Source organism: Psittacula echo (genome assembly GCF_963264785.1).
Source record: "Psittacula echo genome assembly, chromosome: 13".
NCBI lineage: Eukaryota > Metazoa > Chordata > Aves > Psittaciformes > Psittacidae > Psittacula > Psittacula echo.
The window spans coordinates 1,197,439-1,217,207 of record NC_137749.1 but is presented as its reverse complement, the minus strand read 5'-3'; the positions used below and the strand labels follow the sequence as shown (position 1 = coordinate 1,217,207).

Sequence of the window (19,769 nt, the reverse complement as noted above, 5' to 3'; positions counted from 1 at the left end):
ATGGCAGCGCACCACTCACCGGCCCGCCCGCCAGTCGGAGCACGGGGGCGGGCTCTGAGGGGCGCAAAGCTCCGCCCCCTCGGTGCCCACTCGCCCACGGCCCGCGTGGTCTCTGCTCCGGGTCCCGGTGTCCGGCCCCGTGGGCACCGGAGGGGGCATGGGAGACCCCCGGTTCATCCCCCCCGGCTCCGCCCCGGCGTGGTCAGGGCTGCACAGGCGCCTCCAGAGGGGGAAACCACAGAATCACGGCCTGGCTTGGGCTGAAGGGACCTTAAAGCTCCTCCAGCTCCAACCCCTGCCACAGGCAGGGACCCCTTCCACTGGAGCAGCTTGCTCCAAGCCCCTGTGTCCAACCTGGCCTTGAACCCTGCCAGGGATGGGGCAGCCACAGCTTCTCTGGGCACCCTGTGCCAGCGCCTCAGCACCCTCACAGGGAAGAGCTTCTGCCTAAGAGCTCAGCTCAGTCTCCCTTCTGGCAGGTTAAAGCCATTCCCCCTGTCCTGTCCCCGCAGGCCCGCATGAAGAGCTCCTCTCCGGCGCCCTGTGCTCCTTCCGGTCGCTGTTAATTATTCAGTGGAGATCAATTGCTCGGAGGAGCAGGAGGCTCAGGCAGGGCAGTAGAGAACAAAGCGCGACCCGGGGCCACAGCGATTGATTAATATTAAACACTGCTGAGAGCTGCAAGTGTTAAACGACACCGGGCTCCGCGCAGGCAGCGGGACGGGACGGGGGGGATTTACCGGTGTCTTGGCTCCAAACCCGGTGTTTTCACCGGATATTCTGGTTAAACCGGTCGTGCAGCGATACCGATCTCCGGCAGCAGCCACGGAGACCAGCCTGGGCGGGGCGCGGTGCCGCAGGAACCTTGAAACCGGAGCGTTTACAGCGCCATAAACCGGAGCTGTCCGCCCTGAGCCCGGCCCTCACCGGAAAGCGCGCCGCGGCCTGTCCCTCGTCGGCGCCCGTAGCGGCCGTAGGCGTTGCCATGGCGGCGGGCGCGGCCGTTGTTGGCGGGCGATGGCGCTGTGGGGCCGGGTGTCGGCGGTGGAGCGCTGGGCGGCCGGGCGGGAGCGGGAGGCTCGGAGCCGGCAGCAGTGGGAGCGCACCAGCCGCTCCTTCGCGCAGGCCGCCGTGTCCTGCTCCCTGCAGGCGCGCTGGAGCGAGCCCCGCGGTCCCCCGCGCAGGTACGGGCCGGGCGCCGGGGGGAGGCCGGGCCGCGGGCGGTGTCGGCGGGCGCTCCGGTGACACGCGGGTCGGTGGTAGCAGCCCGGCGGCGGAGCTGCGGGACGCGGAGGAGGCGGCGGCGCGGCTGGAGCAGCGGCGGGCGCGGCTGAGGCGGTTGCTGGGCGAGGAGCAGGAGGCGCTGGCGGCGGAGCTGCGGCGGGGCCGCGGGGCGGAGTGCGCCGGGGTGCGGCAGCGGAGCGAGGAGCTGCGGGCAGGCCGCGAGGAGCGGCGGAGGAAGGTGAGCGGGGCTCGCTCCTCGGCGGGACTGGCTGGGGGCTGCGGTGCGCTCCGTTAGCGGCTGCTTTGGGAGGGTCTGGAACACTCCGGTGTCCTTACACGATCCAACTCTCCTGTTCGCAGGTCGCTGAGCAGCTGCTGTACGAGCGCTGGAAGAAGAACAATGTGGAGCTCCGGGAGGTGACGCTGGTTTCTTTCTAGTCTCCACTGCCTTGGAGTTATTAAATCAGTTTTTAACTTGGGGGTCATCGTATGGCCCCAAGAGCTGGGCCGATCCTGGTGGTGATCCCAGGAGAGCCTCTGGCACTAATGGTGATGCCACATCTGCTGTCTTCCCAGGTGGAGTCAGACCTGCACAAGAAACATGTGATAGAGGCTTGGGGGGATCAGGTGCAGCAGAAATCCAAGGTAGGCAGGGGGAGAGCCCTGGTGTTACTGGTCACAAGGGTGGGCTCCCAAAATGGTGAGCATGTGGAGGTGTGACACCATGTGCCTTCTGACCCCACTGGCACACTGCTTGCCTTCCTGTATGGACACAGCTTGCCTGTGGAAGGGACAGGACTTGGCTGCTTGTTTGTTTTCTCACACCAGTGTTGAACCAAATCGTGACTGAGGTCACCACACTTGTCCCCATAGTGATGGGGAGTTACTGTGCTTCAGAACAGGAGCTGCTGCCGGGAAAGATGCTTTTAATGAAGAGCCATCATTCTGATGTACTTACCGTAATGAGTACACACCATCCATCCCCTAGGAAATTCAGTGCTACCTGCTGAGTGCTCTGCTGCAGGATTCAGTGGGGTGCTCCTTGTGGTGTTCCTTTTATCAACAGTGAGCCAGGGCAAAGTCACAAGAGCTCAGTAGTTGAATGTGCACACACTAGATCTGGGAATACAGTGGTTATGATGTGAAAGAATCATAAAGGTCTTCAAATGCAGATTTCAGAGTTAACTACAGCAATAATCTATGTTGTAAAAGGAAAAACCATGTATTTGTGAGACTACCTGTGCCTGGCATCAGGCCCATGCAGGGTCCTGCAAAGGATGCGTACAGACTGAGAAGCTTTTTCGTCAGCAGACAGTTCTGCTTTGTCTCTGTGCTCATTCCTAGCGTATTTTGTTCCATATTTTCCCAGTACAAGTCACTTGCAGGATTTGCTTTGTGGATTTCCTGAGCCAGAGGCTGTTTCTTTACTTTAGCCTAATGCCATGTTTTCTTTTGGCTTGGAAAGAGAGAAGCAACTGAGCTTGAAGAGAAAAAGCATTATGAAAACCAGTATGAAACTGCACGAAGGGAAGCGCTGGAAAGAATGAGGCAGGAGGAAGAGAAGCGGCGGCAGGAGGAGAAGAAGCAAGCAGAGATGTTGCTGCAACAAATAGAAGAACTGAAGTTACAGGAGAGAGAGGTAAGCCTTAATTCCTCCTCAGGTGAGCCACTGAGCCACACATGAAATGAATGTGGAACAGGTCCTGCAGTGAGGATTTTGGCTGCTGCAGGGGAGCAGGATGGGGTACAAACTCAGTATGAACACTCTCTCTGGGCTGTCCTAGCTCTCCGATATTACTCTTTCTTGGTTGTTTTTTAATCCTTTTAGGCAACAAAGCTGAAAAAAGAACAGGAGAATTTATTAAAGCAGCAGTGGGAGCTGGAGAGCTTGGAAGAAGGAAGAAAACAAATGGAAGAGCAGAGGAAGAAGAGAGAGCTTGGGTAAGAAGAAAGGGCAAATGCATTGGTGCCATTACTGCCTTTTGTTCGTGTTAGCAGTAGTAGGTACCTTCGTTGGCTGTAAGGTGGGTTATCACAGAAGCACCTTCCTGAGTGCTGGTGTGTAACACATCAGGCTTTAGAGTCAGATTGAATGTTCTTTGTTTTCCTCTTTCAGTCGCTTTTTGAGGCATCAGTGCAATGTCCAGTTACAGAGACGAGCTCAGCAGATACAAGAGGAGCTGGTAAGAGAAAGGACCTCTTGATTTATGTGTTATAGATACTGTGTGCTGAAAAACTCATTCTTTGTGTTCTATTCATGTGTTTGCCTCTGATGCTCACAGGTAATTAGTTAGGAAGCTCCTTCCAGCTCCTGAGCAGGAACTGGAGCAAAAGGATCACAGGGAAGCCAGCAGACTGAGTGTCAACACCAATAATAGTGGAGAGTAGCCCTGCACCCAGGCTGGAAGCCTGCTGGATAGCTGTTAATCCTGTGGTTTTTCCTCAAGGAGATAGACAGGCAAATCCTATCAGCCCTCCTCGAGAAAGAAGATGAGGAGCAGCGCCGCCAGTCAGCGCGACGGGAACGGGCTGTGGCAGATGCTGCCTGGATGAAACGCGTCATTGAGGAGCAGCTCCAGTTAGAAAAGGAGAGGGAAGCAGAGCTGCAGACTATTTTCAGGTGAGTCTCCCCACCTCTGAATGTCATCTGAAGAGATCCTGTGCTGAGTGGCATAACCAGTGCTGAGAGCATCTCCCCTGCTGACAGGACAGTGTACACTGCCATCAAGTTTCAGTTGAAGGTTTTGTTGTGGAGGGAGGACTTGTAAGAGCTTCAGCTGTAACTGCCCCAGCTTTGACAGCAATGCCCTTAACTACCTGTCCCCCATGTGAAGTAACATCCCTGTTAAGAGGCAGCCTTCCTCCCAAAGCCCTTCTGTGCTCAGGGCAGACCTGGGTGTCCAGGAATTCCTGCTGCAGGCCAGCATTTGCTGTACCCCTAAAGCACAGGGTAGCTTGTCTATGCCCATAGAGTATATAGGGTTTTTCTTAACTGTAAGTAATAACCTCAGAGAGAATTCTTCCTCTCTCTTTTAGAGAAGAAGCTAGAAAGATGTGGGAGAAGAGGGAAGAAGAATGGCAAAGAGAGAAGGCAGCCAGAGATCGCCTAATGAGTGAGGTGAGGATCTTTTTGGATGAGGTCTCTCCTGGTTCCAGCTATAACCCTCCACACTCCAGCAGGCCTCAGCCATCACTACCCAGGGCAGAGTTTTTCTGCTTGTTTGACTCATTTGCTCAGAAATGTCTAACCATCTGCCCTGAGATTTCCCCAGTTCTGCTTCTAAAGCTGTCTTTTTCTTGACTGACCTCCCTTAATCCTTATTTCACAAAGGTCCTTGCAGGCAGGCAGCGTCAGATCCAGGAGAAGATGGAGTTAAACAGACGAGCCCAAGAAGAGTCCATAAGGTATCGAGAGCAGCTGATTAAAGAACTTGAAGAAGCCAGAGAGCTAACTCATCGAGAGAAGGAGCAGGAGGAGGAACTGAAGACAGCACGGAGGCAGGAGCTGGAGGCACAGGTACTGTGCGCACCCCAGAAATACTCCCAGTTGCTGAAGGTGCCGAGTCTATGTCTGGTCTCACTGTAACCACCCTGTTTTTCTCTGTGCTCAGCTGACAGAACGGCGTTTGCAAGAGCAGGAGGAGCAGCAGCACCAGAGAGAGGAGGAAAGATCAGCCCAGCAGCACTGCCAGGAGCTGGTGCAGCAGGAGGCCAAGCACATGGTGGAGCAGGGCTATTGCTCCAGGGTAGGTAGCAGAGCTGTCGGGCAGCCCTGCCACACGGGTGATAGCCTCAGGCAGACACAATCCTCACTGCCCCGTATCTGCCCCTTAGTTATCACATGGCACCAGAGCAGAACACTGGGCCTGTTCCTTCCCTGGTACTGTTTCTAACACCAGTCTCCCTCCTTTGCACGGGTACAGAATGTTAATTCTAGAGCCCATCAAGTAGTTACTGTCTTTGTTTTGACTCCATTAGCTCTACAGTTACCCCAGAACAGCATGGACCTGAGGATTCTTGTCCTTTGCGCCTGAGGAATGGGCACTAAATGTGGCTGCAGACTACAGAAAGAAAACTTGGAAGAATCAAGGAAATTCTGAAACCGTGGTGGCTTTGGAATAGCCTACAGTGACACTGAGACTCAACTCAGTGGATTTCTGAAACTATTTAGCGATGGCCTTGCTAAAGAGCCAATTTTGACAGGCTTTGAGAAGATGGAGGTGTGAGCATCCTCAGAGGACTGAACTGCTTCAGGAGCTGTGACCAGGTATTTTAGCAGGTGCTACGCTGGGGCAACACAGCAAATAAAGAGGCCCTCTGGATCTGAAGAGTGAAAGGATCCAGCCTTCCCCTAGGATGGGAACTGCCAATCACTGTGTTTGGAGTCAGCTCATAATGTGTGCTGCAGATCAGCAAGATAAGCAGTGCTGCAGCTGTAATCCTTAACATGTTCCTCTCCAGATGGCACCAAGGACTCCATTAAATGTTGGTTTTCACTTGTTTCACAAAGAATGTATAACTTCAACCTGAACAAACTGCTTGTTTTCTTTACATAAGCCAACTTCTGCAACAGTAGAAGGGGGTTTAGTTGATTATTGCACTTGATTCCTTCCTTTTATCATTGGTGACTGTGCTTGAAATTGGTCCTTCAGCTGGTGTGGCCTGGTCAGGTCCTGCCCAGTGCATGAGGAGCTGTAGAGGGCCCTGCCACAGACAGGCATCATCACAGCACTGCAGGTGTGACTCTGCTGGAGACACCTTTTCCAAGATCTTCTCTTTACAAAGCCATCAGTCAAATAACCCCAAATAAACACTGAAAGGGTTTTAACATTTTATAGTAATACTGTAAACAAAAGATTAAGTCAAAATATTGTACAGACGAATGACACTGATAAATACAAGTTTTGGAAAAAAGGCAAATAAATTTTTTACTTTCCTATGCAGCATTTTGTAAAGAAAGAGCAGAGTTTGGTTAGAGGGGAAAAAGGGGAGAGCTAGTCATAAATGACACAACCACCTTTGTTATTTGAGGTGTTACAAATCCGAGGCCCAGTGCTGTGCGACCATAACCCACCCGGAAACAAAGGTTTGTTCGGAAGCAGGGAAGTGGCCAGAAATGGTGTTCAGGTGACAGAACAGGAAATCAGTTATGGGTTGACCATGATTTTATAGCTAAAGGTAGAGCTAAATGCTTGGGTTTAAGAAACCTGGAGCTGGCATAGCAAGAACAAGGGCTTGCAGCTCTCAGAGTGTCCGTTTGGTTTGGTATAGAAGCAAATAGCTGATAGATTGCAACATAACTCAGTGTTTCCCTGGCCTGGAAATCAGGCAAGGTATCTTAAAAGCACACAGCAGTGGCCTGAGAGGCTTCAAGAACCACCTCCTGCCTGGCAACGGTGCCAAGTTAAGGAAAAGTTCCTACAAGATGATCACTGTATTTAACTGCCAGTAGCATTATTCTGAAGCAGGTTTTACAAATACCTTTTGTGGTTCTAATCCCATTCCTGGGAGGTCAGAGACACTTCTGGAATTCAGAAGTGCAGAAAGGAAGTAAAAAACCCCACACTGAAGAAGATGAATTTACTGGGTTGTCATCGACTCTCCATTCCTTCCCTCCCTCCACCTTGCACTGCTTTAAGACGGCAGCTAATTGCAACAGGAATCCAACAGTGTTGTGGCACTGAGTGTTCAGATACAATACAAACACACTCGACTCAAGAAGGAACCAACCTCTGAACTTGTTTCCCACCAGAAGGCCTGTAGGGGTGCATGGTTTGGGCAGACCCTGTGCTGCAGCCTGGCCATGGAACAGCGTTCTGACCCAAAGGGGTCTGTGAAAGCTCTGAACATTCACAGCTCCGCAACCCTGCTGCCACCTCAGCTCCTTGGCAGTGACAACTGGGACAGTTCCAAATGGGACACAGCAGAGGGAAAATCACTGATATCTCCTCCCGTCCATGGAATTTAGACTCCCCAAAAACCTCTCAATTGCTGAAATTATGGACTGACATATTTTGGAAGCTTTGGGAACAATGATGAATGAAAACCCCAAAACACACAGTGACATTTGTGACCCCACTGCCTTTCCAACACGCAGCCCACCTGGGTCACTCCATACATAGCTCCTAAAATGTTAAAAGATTTGCATAAAACTTACTGGATAGAAGAGCTCTTTTCACATTTGGCTATGCTGAGGTACAGCGGTTCTGTGCACCGGCAGATAGAGCTGCTTTGCACTGGCACTCTTCTAACTTCCTTCTTTTTCAATGAGTACAGAGATCTTTAGTGAAAATGCATCTTGAGTCACTGAGAGATGCTGCTGCCAACCAGAGGGTGCTTGAAGCTGACAATAAAACTCTGTGGGAAACTGAAGAATCAATTATTAAATCAGAAACAAAGGATAATATTTTAACCACTAATGCCCTAAAGTAACATCAAACATATATGTTAATGGCATAGTGACAACTAAAAGAAAGAACTACTAAGTTTCAAATTCCTTCCAAAAAACAGATAAAGTGACAAAGACCTCGTATAGTTACACATCATAAGCTTGGATGCCCACAACTACTCCTTGTTTTAGCAGACTAAGAACGTATTATTGCACAACAGTTGATAATGGGAACAGATAATACTCTGCTCATACTCCTCCATTGGGACGGCAGCCAGTTACGGTCCTGGAGCCTTCAGAGCCTCTTTTGCTGCAGGGTTCTCAGTCAGGACATGTGCAGCTCCAGGACAGAGAGCCCCAGAGGCAGGATGTGGCCCACTGGTGCATGTGGTGACTCCAGTGGGAGTTTTGCAAAGTGCTATCTGAAAGCAGAACGTGGCCCCCAAGGAAACATCTAGTGAGAGCTTGAGACAACGCTGGTACGCTGTATTGGCTCGACAGCTATTTGCAACATGCTATTACCTGTAACTAAACTGGCAACACAGGCACAAAATAAGGCAGTGGGTTAAATTAATCATAAAATCGTTAGAAAACATGCAAAAATAATACTGAGGGTTTCTTAAAATAAAAGTTTCTTGCCCCATTAGTTCTTCCTCATAAAAATCCGAGCAGTTCCACACCTATGTTTGCAATCCAACCTTTACAAAACAGGACTAAAAAGCCAAGTGTGACTCAGTTGTTGTTCTCTTTGGTTGTGATGGTGACCAGCTGCTTGGCTGCCTTGGCGATGTCGTAGGCGCACTGGATGACCTGCTGCGTGACCAGCTGGATGTCGGTGCCGGGGCATGTCTCCACGGGAAGCGTCTTTTTGCACTCGGATTGGAGTCTGTAGGCACTAGATGTCAGCAGGCGTAAGGAAGTCCTGACCAGCTCAGATTTGGGTTTCTGGGAAAGGAAAGTAGAAGCTGAACTAGACCGAACACCAAAATCCTTTCAGGATTGCTTTAATTAGCTGGCTCACAAGTGATCTGTAACATGTGCTGCTTTCCACACAGGCTCCTCCGTGCTGTAGGAGATGCTACAAGCCGTCGCTGTAGCACAGACATGGAATAGGGGTGGATGAAACAAGCTCCTGGAATTCCTCCTCTCTCATCTCAGGGGTATTTCAAACTGCTGCCAGGCAGCACACAGGGAATACTGCTTCATGCTCTCATTTAGGAAGTTACTCACTCTAGTGCCTGTTTACAGCTACCCAGCCCACTTCCTGGCTGACATTGGGGCACATTGTGTACAGGACACCCAGCTCAGCAGCATTAGATTTTCCCTGCAGCTTTAGGGGCAGGTAAGTCTTAACAAAACTTAAGTCATGGAGATTTCACTCCCTCAATTTGCTGTGAATCACAGAATCAATGCTGGATGGTACTTACTTTTGGGAACAAGGCTGCCATTTCCGTTACTGCCACATGTATCCTCTCGGAGCACGGTATATAACTGCGAAAAGACGGATTGTGTTACTCATTATGTAAAGACTCCCCTTTCCTCCTCAATCCCACTGCTCAGTGGCTATTATTCCAAAAACTGAGTAAAAAACCATATATATTCTAATATATATTCTACAAGTATCTCTGCAGGCTGCAGTGAGGGCGATGGAAGCAGCTAGTGCAGCACACAGCACGGTGACTCCTGGTGTGTCCTCAGCATTGCCTTGCACACTTCAGCACACACTTGTGTAGAGCACCACATCTTGAGAGAAAAACAAGAACTTAACCAGCGGTATGGAACTGTTTCTGAAGTTTTCATTATTCTTTGACCAAGGTTTGTTTGAAGGCATGACTGTCCACAGCCATTATACCAAACGGTCTCAGAAAAGGTCTCAATTTGTTTGCAGCTATGGGATTGGGCCCATGAATATTAACTGCACATTAAAGCATCAAATGGTTTCCAAACCTCCCCCTGCCCAACCATCCACATAATCCAGAAAACTGCTCAGCTCCTTCTGTTCAGCACATGCACTAGGATGTTCTATTGTGAGGTGTGGGAGAGTGAGGCCAAGCAAACCCATCCATGCCAGCCAGGCACAAAGTGAAGTAAGATTCTGCAGCTTGAAAACATTTACACAAAATCTGGTGATACAGAGGTTTGGGGGGAAAAAAAGCAACTTTTTTTCCTCAGTGCAGATGATCAAAAGGAGATTAAAAACCCCAAACCACTCTGTATGTGGGATCTGAGTGAGTTTAACTTGCTGCCACCTCAGGGAAATCCCTAACCATTTGTTCTGAAAGAGCTTTTCCTCCATAAGGCAAGAGACTGCAAAACCAAAGAACTGAAAGTAAAGCTTTTAAACTGTTAAGGACCCAAGAGCTGAAATTACCCAGTAATCTTGGAAGAAAATCAAAAACCCCAAAGGTGTTACAATTGATTTTAGTTTCAGAGTTGAATTTTGGCCATCCAAACTCTTACATGTAATTCGACAGCCAAAGGTTGGTGTGTACAGAGCTGTCTTGGCTACCCCTCTGAAGCAATAGGGTTTTCCTGCTCTTCTTTTCCATCTGTAACTTAAAGTAGAAGCCTTAAAAACCCTACTTTATACTCAAAACCTATTCAAAAGCCATCAGTTCTGAGCCTCTCTGAGCCATATCTGTTCAAAACAGCCCTTACATCTTCACCACAAGCTGCTGTGAAGTGCTGTGTTAGTGTGGCCTGTCAAAAATCTCATTTCAGAAGACTCATTTTTATATTTCAAAGACTCAATTGTAGCATTAAGTTCGTTAACATCGTTCACTCTCAAGCAAGAGCATCTCAAAAAATCCCAAAGCAACAGCATTCAAGAATATTCAGCATCTGTAGATTATTGCCCTTTCAAGCACAGAAAACCCCAAACCCAAACCAGCACTCCCCAGGCATTATTTGTGCTTCACCCTGCAGCACCAAGGATGCCAGAAGAGGTTACTTGTAAATGCACTGAGAAAGAAGCAACACACCGGGGTCATTTTGGCAATGCAGGAAAACTGCTGTCAAAAGGAGTATTTCCGTATGTCCCAAATCATGAGTTCTTCCAAATAAACTAAAAGTAGAGGAAAGTCTTCCAAGTTCACTGGAATTCCCATTCTGCTCCTGGGTTAACAATCAGTTTGCTCCCTGCAAGCACTGCCCAGCACCATACCTCATACAAAAGCCAGTTTGGTGATTAAACCGTTTGCTAATGGGGCAAAGGTGGCCCCAGTCACCACACAAAGGAGAGAGACCAAGATTAACAACAGGCATTTCACAGCATGCTCTCCAGGTCAGCTGCAGAGCTGGTGGTGTCCCTGACAAATGGCTTTAGATAGTCTAAACACTCCCTCTAAGATCAGGAAATAAGCTGACACGTTTGTGGAGTGTACAGACATTTGGAGGTGTCCTACAGGCCCTTGGCCAAAGCCCCTCTGCAGGTTTCCTGCAGCCCCTTTAGGCACTGGAGCTGCTCTAAGGTCTCCCCTTCAGGAGCCTTCTCTTCTCCTGGCTGTCCCAGCCCAGCTCTCTCAGCCTGGCTCCAGAGCAGAGCTGCTCCAGCCCTCGCAGCATCTCCACAGCCTCCACTGGACTCACTCCAGCAGCTCCACGTCCCTCTTGTGTTGGGGACCCCAGAGCTGACCATTATCATCTAAAGCACTTCATGCATGGCCTTCAATGACCCCTGTGCAGCTGGTGCATGAGGGAAAGAGGCAGCAGAGAGCAAGAGAAAGGACACTGTGCCTGGGAGGCAGGGGCAGAGGCCGGAGCACCAGGAGGCAGGACGGGGCTGCTGGATGTTCAGGGGAGCTCTCCCAGCACAGCCAAGGCCGTGCCTGAGGCTGCGCACAGTCCATGTGCTCTTGAGTGGTCTGCTTGAATCAGTGCAGGGAATAGAAAGGAAAACAGGGAGGAAAGGAAGGAAGTTGTTTCATTAACAGGTGATAGTCTTGCATCACTTTATTACTCTCTGATAATCTATTCGGTGTGTGATTTTTATCTACAGTATTCCCAGTACTAGCTTGGAAGATGCACTGCTGCATCCCTATGGATCTCACTTTGATAAGGAAGCAATCCCATTTTCAAGGAGAGAATGGCAGAACAAGCCTGCTCCATGCCCTGCACATCCCCAGGCCTCTGAGACAAAGCCAGGGGACAGGAGCACACAGAACAGCAGCTTCACAGCTGATGTTTTGAAGGTTTACACTCATTTTGGTGCTGGAAAACAGCCCGCTCCACAGGTGGTACAGGAGAGAAACCAAAAAGAAGGGAACAGGTTGCTGAAAGTTTCTTTAATTTAACAGTAAAAGTGTTGTTTCAATGACATCGGGGGGAAAAAAAAAAAAAAAAAAAAAAAGGAATTCCAATCCTGTGAACTGGGATATCCATAAACCCCAAACTCAATTAAAACTCCTCTCACTGTTGCTCCTCTGAGAGAAACAAGCAATAAGGGATTGCAGTGGAAAAGGTTACAGCCAAGGGCACGGAGCTCAGCACAAACACGCCAGGATTTGCCATCCAGCGTGAGGAGAGGATTCCAAAAATAGAAAAGAACAAGAAAGGAAAAACATGGAGCAGAAGTGGCCTCACTGCACCTCCCAGCCAGGCGCGAGCCATCAGCCACTTCCCACAGACAAAGACAGGCACAGAACACCAGAGCTCCCTCCTGGTTCTCAGAGCCTAAAGTTGCCCCAGGATCCAGGAAGACCTCACTCCTATTTACAGCCTTCCAGAGGAACAGGGCAGGAGCAGCCCCTGACAAGGTCAAGGGCAGCATCACTCTTACTCGCTCCCCATTATCTGGAAAATGAATTGCTCAGTTGGGCCAAAGCTTCCTGAGGGTGCTGGTGCCATGTGCCACCCGACAAAGTCCTGCTGACTTACCTCTGAGCCTAAACCCCACAGTTCAAACTACCTTCTCCTGGTGTGTTATCCATACTAATCTTTCAGTAGGAAAGTCAAATTCTCCCAGACTTCATGATTTTTCCCTGACACAAGAGCCGGTGCTGCTGTCACGCTTCTGTGGGTGTCCTTGCCTAAGGACACAGAGGTCTGAAGCTCCAAGTTCCGTCCAACACATCTGATTTATATCTAAACCACCATTTCACAGCAGGACCTCACAAGTGCTGTGCTCACCAGCACCCATCAGCTGCGGGCAGGATAGGCAGACAGCACTGCTAGCAGAACCCACTTGCACACAGCAGCACTGACATTTTGGATAGGATCATGTGTTCCCACTGCCAGTGATCCATCCCTGCTCACACTGCGGCCTGCATGTGTTGTAGGGGTGAATACCCTGGTGTTAGCATGGGATGTGGTGACCATCATTCCCAAAACACCCAATGGACTGTCTTGGTTTTCCCTCAAACCCCGGAGCTTTGTCTCCCTCACACCTTACCTGTCATGCTTGTTCTCCTGCGCTGCCCGCAGCAGCTCCTGGATGTTCTTAGTGATCTGCTCGGTTTTCCGAATCACATCTTCCGTACTGGGCAAACTGGAGCTGGGAGCTGCGTCCGTGTCTTCAGGGATGGATCCCTCCCCCTGCCAGATGATGCTCCTCTGCCGGCCCTTCCTGCCTGACCTGCAAAGGACCACGCACAGGTCAGCCCTGGTGTCAAGGCAGTGTGGGGTTGTGCCAATAGCACCACATCACTGTGGCATCAGCTCTGCACCGTGGCACCTACCCAATCTCCTCCAGCTCCAGGGGGGTGGTGGGGTTGTCGTAGTCACCCTCAGACACGCTGCTCTGCTTCTCCAGCTTGGAGGCCTGCAGTGAATACAGACTTGGTTTGGTGTTTGGTTAAGAAAGATGAGCCCCACGCTGTGCCAGCTCCATGACCCTGTTATAGCCCATGTGCCTAGGAATGCCAAGATCCACTGCAAATTGGAGGCTGAAATGGGGGTGCAAGACCAAAACAGGGAGAGTTGAGGCCCACTGCAGATTGGAAGCAGCTTGGCACATCCCCATCCCTCAGCCAGGCCCCAGCATCAACACACATCCATCTACTCCTGTCTTAAAAACTGCAAAGCTCAGAAGTGCCTACTACAGCTTGACCATTTCCAGTGCACCACATATGCCTCACTCCACACATGAGCAGCCTCTGCATCAGCTCCTGCCTTGGTCACACGCACTGCGTAGTAAGAGGGTCCTCCACAATCCCCACTGAAGAACCAGTCTTGGAGCTTTACAGAAACTCTGACATCAAGGTGAAGGAATCTCAAGTGTTCAACAAAGAGCCATTTGCATCCCTCATCCAGACACTTAGGAAATAATACTTCTACCTCTCGGACAGGCCAAAAATGTGACCAGGAATTGGTTTTCATTGGCTAAGATCCACTACTTGTGTTAAGCACTCATCCAATACTGAAACCAGAAGTTCTTAACTCTGAAGCACCGGGAGTGTGAACATCCATTTTAAAGCTACTCTGCATCGACGGAAAGAACAAGCACTTCCTTGAACGCTCACCTCTCAGGCTAGTGGAGATCATCTGTAAAGTGACATATTCTGAAGATATAGAACTATTACATGTCAAATCTGACCCTTCTCTTCTCCCAGACAGAGGAGAACAATACAATCAGTGGCAAAACTCTACACAGAAACACAACTGACAGAAATGAATTACAAAATCAGTAACAGGCTATAGGATCAGAGTACAACAGAACCAAACAAAACCTTTGCAGGTTTCTGGTACTACCCAGTCCTGGTCCCAGCTGCAGCCAAACCCAGATTTGTACTGACCAAGCAGGATATCCCTTGGAATATTTATCATCCAGCCCTACTCGCAAATCTGATGCTTTCTGAACTGAGATGTCCAAATGCTGTACAGTCAAAACAAAATGGGGCCCAGGAGTTTAACAAGCAGGGTCCGTGTCCTGGCAGGAAGAGGCCAATGTGTGAACATTCAACACTGAAACCCACAGGCTTGATTTTTGAGAAGTTTAGGATGATGTAGTGAAATCTGATGGGAGACTGCAACATTTGCCCAAGAAACAGAAGGAGACAGTGCCGATTTCCTCATCGGAACCACACAGAAAGAGCAGAGCAAAAAGAGAGAACTTTTCTTGAAAGAACTTTTCAAACTCAGGTAAGTCTCACAACAAAACGCAAACACCTCCCTCAAGTTTACTCTTGGGAAGTCTTCTTCTAATACAGAACTAAGCAAAGCCTAAATCTTGAACGCATGAGACAACAAAACAGGTATAAGCTACATGTTATTTTCTAAGAAATGAGACATGAACATCTAAACCCAGCCCAAAAGACCTTTTATTTATATTTGCTTCAGTCAGAGAGGTTTACCAGAGAGACCTTGAAATGTGTTGAACTCATCCTGATGGTGAAGGTACTTTCGGCAAGCAGTGCAAGCTCAGGCCAAACAGCAGCACAAGACCATGGGCTGTTGGTCTTCAGCACTCATCAGCGTGAGACATGTTAAGCTGTACCTGCTCTGGGTCAGTCACTTCAGTTACAGGCCCTTCTCAACCAAAGATGTTATTCTAGAGCTGCAAATGCAAAGTGCTTTCCCTTTCTCTTGAACGTGTGACTTGCAATCAGTTCAAGGATCTCAAATAAAACAGCCTGAAAAGAAGCTGTGATGGACAGACTAGCTTATCAAACTGCTGGCCTTGCTAAACATGTCCTTCTGCAAGGGGGCATTTCTAGCAGATTAATCTGAGTAAGACTAGATTTAAGTGCTCCACTACAAAAAAAGAAGAGTTTAAAAGCTGGATGAGGCTTCTTCATGTAACTAATAGCTCATATGAGGTCTCAAAGGCAACGTTTTTGGAATAACATCAGCTTACAGGATGCATTTAACGCTTCTTTGTAACACTGCAATTTTATTCTTAGAATCAGTACTGTAGCTAACAAAACCCCTAAGAACAAAGTTCTGTAGATCCAAAGGAACACCAATATAAGCTTTCTCTACATACTCTCAGTGTCTTTAATCTGCCCTAAAGGAGTCTTGCTAAAATCAGTTCCTGTACCCACTCAGTCTTTCATCTGTGAAGGGCAGCATAAGGCTCACTGACCCCGCAGTGTCTCAGTGGGCAACAGAAATGGCTGTTTGGAGATTTAAGGAACGCACTTCAAACAAACTAATGAACATCTGTAAGATCAATAGTCAATCAGGACCAGCCTGGATTGATGCAAACTGGCACCCCCCAGAGAAAGCAGCTTTAAAGGCAGGGCCCAGCGAGCTTCAGAGGCCACATGCAGTGCGTTTAGTCAGGAGGAAGAGTTACACATTGGCTTATGAAACAGCAGTGAGCATCTGCCAAATTACTTTCCAAACAGCAACCAAGTTCTCTTCTGGCTGTTTTCAGTGTTATGCAGCTGAAGAAGTGATCTGGAGCGGCTGTGCATGATGTTAAAGCTGCTGAAGTTAGAGAGAGGCAAGTATCCACAGTGTGTGGCAGAAGAGAGGGATGCAACACTGCTCCATGCAAGCAGTCAGCATAGAAGTGGAAAAGACAGAGGCAGGATGGCTCTGGGGAGATGGCCACCTCCTCCAGGAAAACGACCAATTGGGAAGGTACTTAACCCTTCGTGTGCTTTCATCCCTTGACCAGGAAAGCGTGGAGGGGAAGGAAGGTAGAGATGAAGAGGAGGTCACAAACGCACTCCTCCCGATCTAAAAATGGGAAAGAGAAAATAACTCGGGAAAACCAAACCAAAACACAAATAAATTCTTAACTGAAATCAAGGAATGTTCTTAAAACCATAGTGATGACAAAGCAAGAATGATTTTCAGAATTTGGCTAAGCCCGAGCGGATTTAGTTCTTTCAAAATATAATTGACTTCATGTTAATTCCAACATTGATATTCCAGAGGTGCTGAATTCCACAGAGAATAATACACGTTCACCTCAATACAGAATTACCTCCACAGAACCAATCAATGCTTCAGAACTGCTGCTTCTACCCACACTTCAAACCAAACGACCAAAGGAGCCCTACAAAGTGCTGCCATGTCTTGCAAGCATCACCACATACAAAGGAATTGTGACATTTCTTCTGTCAGAGCTGCCTGCATCTCAACAAGCCAACAGAATTGCAAACAATCCAAATTTCATAGCTTAAAGTTCTTATTAATTTAACTGAGGGTGGGGAAAACCCAGCATACAGATTCCTGCACTGATTCCCTGGTGCACTCAACTGTCTCCTTTGGAATGTGCCTGGAACGTTTGCCCTCCTTTATGCCAGGCAAAAACCCCGCTAACTCCCAAATATGTCTTTAAAGAGCTCAATTGTTTAACTGGAAGACAGTGCTTCCAACAGGGAAACATGAAATAGATCCACAAATGTTAAATATGTGCCTAAAACCCACTGTCCCACATTCCCACCCCCAAGGCGATCTAAAAAGATGCAACAAAAATTCACTTTAAAAAGCACTAGTGTGTGATGTGTCACTCATCCAGAGTGCAACCAACACATCAGTGCAAACCCACAAGGGTTTGCTAATACAGAATACAGTTCTAATACAGAACGCCCCCTCTGCTACTAGCACATTGTACAGGAGAATACTAAACCAGAATTCAGCTAATAGATTTTAACAATCTTCAGCCTCCAGTTCCAAACTCAAAATGAGAAATTAGTGGCCTAATGAAAATTTAGCTTAATTTTATGTTTGGAAGGTGATTCTGAAGTTCCACAAATGGATACATGCCTGTATATCTCAAGAAAGGAAGGCATGAACTTTACCTGCCTTCCTGGAATACTATTTTCTCCTCTCCCCTCCTGGTTTTCGAACAGCCACACATTGATATTTGGTATATAAACTGTGGTTAAAAGAAAGAGCTGAGCAGAAGCTCCAGTTTATGTATTCCAGGATTGTTATAGCTTTTCCTTTTTAAACCCTCAAGCTCCTGTAGACATGTTAATACAGCAAACATGAAATATCTGTTCAAATTCAAACACTAACAGCAGTTCAGATTCACCCTGAAGCAGACAGATGAGCACCTCTGGTACACAAGCATAGCTGGAATAGACAGAAAAGCTGAACACGAGAAGAAATGCAGAAGCATCAGCAGTTTTACTTACATGTGGAGGGAAAGGCTGCAGTCGTGTTATGCTTTCCTCTGGGTATGGAACCTCTCCCATGGGGAGGTAGGGTTTCTGACCTGATCCAGTCTCATACATGGACATGGGTCTGCTACCACGTGCAGATGGTCGTCGCTTTAAAGAAGAATTGTTGGTAGGGTCTGTGTACTCAGAACCACTTTGGACCTGATATATATTGGTTGTGGCCTGTCTTCTGAGGTTGGTATTTTCACTCTGTAGCGTTTGAAGCTGAAAGAAATGTTTAGCAGTGGGACTTTGTTTTTCTAATAGCAAGTGTCAAAAGCAAACTGACCGTACATACACACTTATCAGCTTTACTAGTAAATCCCATTACTAGTAGCTGGGGGTTGATTTCTTTGTTCAAAATCTATTTGACTTGCATAGAAACATTTATGTTCCAGATCAGAAACACTTATGTGCTGATTTCCAGCACTTTTTGCTGGGATGCAAGCTAAATTAAACAGGAAAATCAGCTGTTGTAGTTAAATCCACAGTTTCTTCCAGCCTGGCTGTACTGGCACATGGAATGTGCTAGAATGAGGTTGTGGGGGGAAGCACTGCCAACAACACAGGTTTTCAAGCAAAGGGCTCCATTTTAGCAGTTGATGCAAGAACTTAAAAGCGGACTTTAACATGAGGCCCATGAAATCTGACAACGCCAGAACTACAGCACAGACACCAGAGGCAGCACAAAGGAGATTGGAGCTTGCTCTGCAAAGCAAGAGGAGGGTTTAGCTTATGGAAATCAAGGATCAGCTACTGCTTTCTAAGAAGCCAACAGGGAATAAGTTTAAAGCTTTTTATTATTATGATTTGATGCATAGTAAAAATGTAATAATTCTGATTTTTTTTTGGTGGAGTTACTCAGAGTTTGCTATATTAACACATCATGAAGAAAAGAGGTAAAAGAAAGGCAGTATCAGCAATTCTCTACCAATAACTGAGTATATTGCCAGCAGCTGCTGGCCTTTCAAACAGGAAAGTGCGTATTTACTAATGGCATTTACTTTGCATCATACGAACCTTCAAGAGCATTACTCCTATCACAAAAATCCTATTTTGCCTTGAGCACTTCCCAGAACCCTAAATCAAATGTGCTGACTGTGGTTCAGGCCCTTTCTCCCCACTTTCTGTGGCTCTGTAGTAAGATGCACCAAGGCTTCCGATGTGAGAATCAGCCAGGAGCCAAGCTACCCCTTTAAAGTTTGCCCTTAGAAGCAATGCAACAGGTCAACCTTATAGTCTTCTTCTTCCAGACATCTACATATCATAAATGTGCTTTTGGTGCAGTTCTAGCCAGTAGCTAATGTAAACTCACACCAAACTTAACCACATAGAAGCAGGCAGGAAAAAAAAACCCATAGCTTTTTCCAATAGAATACCCATTAAAGTAATTAAACTATTTTCATCTTCATTTAGGAAGAACCTGCTCTGAATGGGCATTCATCAAGTGTAGCTTTGCCTCCTCTTTAACATATTTTGCTTGGTAATTTCCATGCAAAAGATTATCTCATTAGCAAATGTGTATGTAAAGTGGACAGATTGTTTCGTATGACCTAAGCTCTTGCTTAGAAATCAAACCAAACCCAAAGAGACTCCTGAATGGACAAATACACTGATGTCTTGCCACAAATAACCCAGCAGAGAATTCTCATGTTGTACCACGGCTCCCAGGAGCTTTGAGCCAAGCCCTTCCTTGCATTCTGCAGTGTCTCACAGCTGCATTGATGCCTCAACCTGAGCCACCGACCACTGAGTGAAAGCCCTGTAGTTACACACACCATTTGGACACAGAGCCAGTGCAACTCACCTCCAAGGTGAGAACACCCTGACTACACCATCCTTCAAAACACCTTCAGCTGCAGCACAGCCACCATCTCTTCTCTGCTACACCATAAATACACTAAAGCCTGGTTAATTCATAGGCCCTAGCCCTAAATAGACTGTAACTGTCTATAGAAACTCAAAAGAAGTGAAAATTCAATTGATGCAGAGAAATGCTTAACCAGTACATGCTGTTAATAGACAAGGGAAACACCCTCAGATCTACCCAGTTCCTCTCCGTATTCACCATCCCAATAGACCTGAAAGGCTGAATACAACTG

At 47.9% G+C, this 19,769-nt stretch overlaps 2 protein-coding genes across 13 annotated transcripts in view; one reads left to right on the top strand and one right to left on the bottom strand.

The window, feature by feature from the left end:
* The first annotated feature begins 42 nt into the window (after nucleotides 1-42).
* Nucleotides 43-5,596, top strand: TCHP (trichoplein keratin filament binding). 4 transcript variants are annotated; one of them, XM_080628666.1, is made up of 11 exons: nucleotides 43-1,184; nucleotides 1,267-1,462; nucleotides 1,585-1,641; nucleotides 1,801-1,869; nucleotides 2,690-2,863; nucleotides 3,053-3,165; nucleotides 3,341-3,407; nucleotides 3,672-3,844; nucleotides 4,261-4,342; nucleotides 4,556-4,741; nucleotides 4,836-5,596. In XM_080628666.1, exons 1-11 carry the CDS (start codon nucleotides 1,018-1,020, stop codon nucleotides 5,115-5,117), a joined length of 1,566 nt encoding a protein of 521 aa, XP_080484792.1. In that variant the 5' UTR covers nucleotides 43-1,017; the 3' UTR covers nucleotides 5,118-5,596. The 4 variants fall into 4 exon arrangements, with proteins under 4 accessions (XP_080484792.1, XP_080484791.1, XP_080484789.1 ...); XM_080628665.1 differs by having other exon boundaries at nucleotides 43-1,462; nucleotides 4,836-4,970; nucleotides 5,203-5,596; XM_080628663.1 differs by having other exon boundaries at nucleotides 43-1,462.
* Nucleotides 1,768-19,769, bottom strand: part of GIT2 (GIT ArfGAP 2) — a gene marked incomplete at its 5' end in the record, with an annotated part of 31,532 nt that continues 13,530 nt past the window's right edge. For 5 of the 9 annotated variants that reach the window (XM_080628649.1, XM_080628650.1, XM_080628651.1 and 2 more), the window contains 6 exons: nucleotides 6,050-8,557; nucleotides 9,040-9,103; nucleotides 13,002-13,184; nucleotides 13,288-13,370; nucleotides 16,145-16,234; nucleotides 17,644-17,892. In XM_080628649.1, coding sequence (XP_080484775.1) covers nucleotides 8,345-8,557; nucleotides 9,040-9,103; nucleotides 13,002-13,184; nucleotides 13,288-13,370; nucleotides 16,145-16,234; nucleotides 17,644-17,892 — 882 coding nt within the window. In that variant the 3' untranslated portion in view covers nucleotides 6,050-8,344. Of the gene's footprint in view, nucleotides 1,813-6,049; nucleotides 8,558-9,039; nucleotides 9,104-13,001; nucleotides 13,185-13,287; nucleotides 13,371-16,144; nucleotides 16,235-17,643; nucleotides 17,893-19,769 lie in introns of those variants that run through there. The other 4 variants (XR_013957932.1, XM_080628652.1, XM_080628653.1 and 1 more) reach the window with 4 other exon arrangements.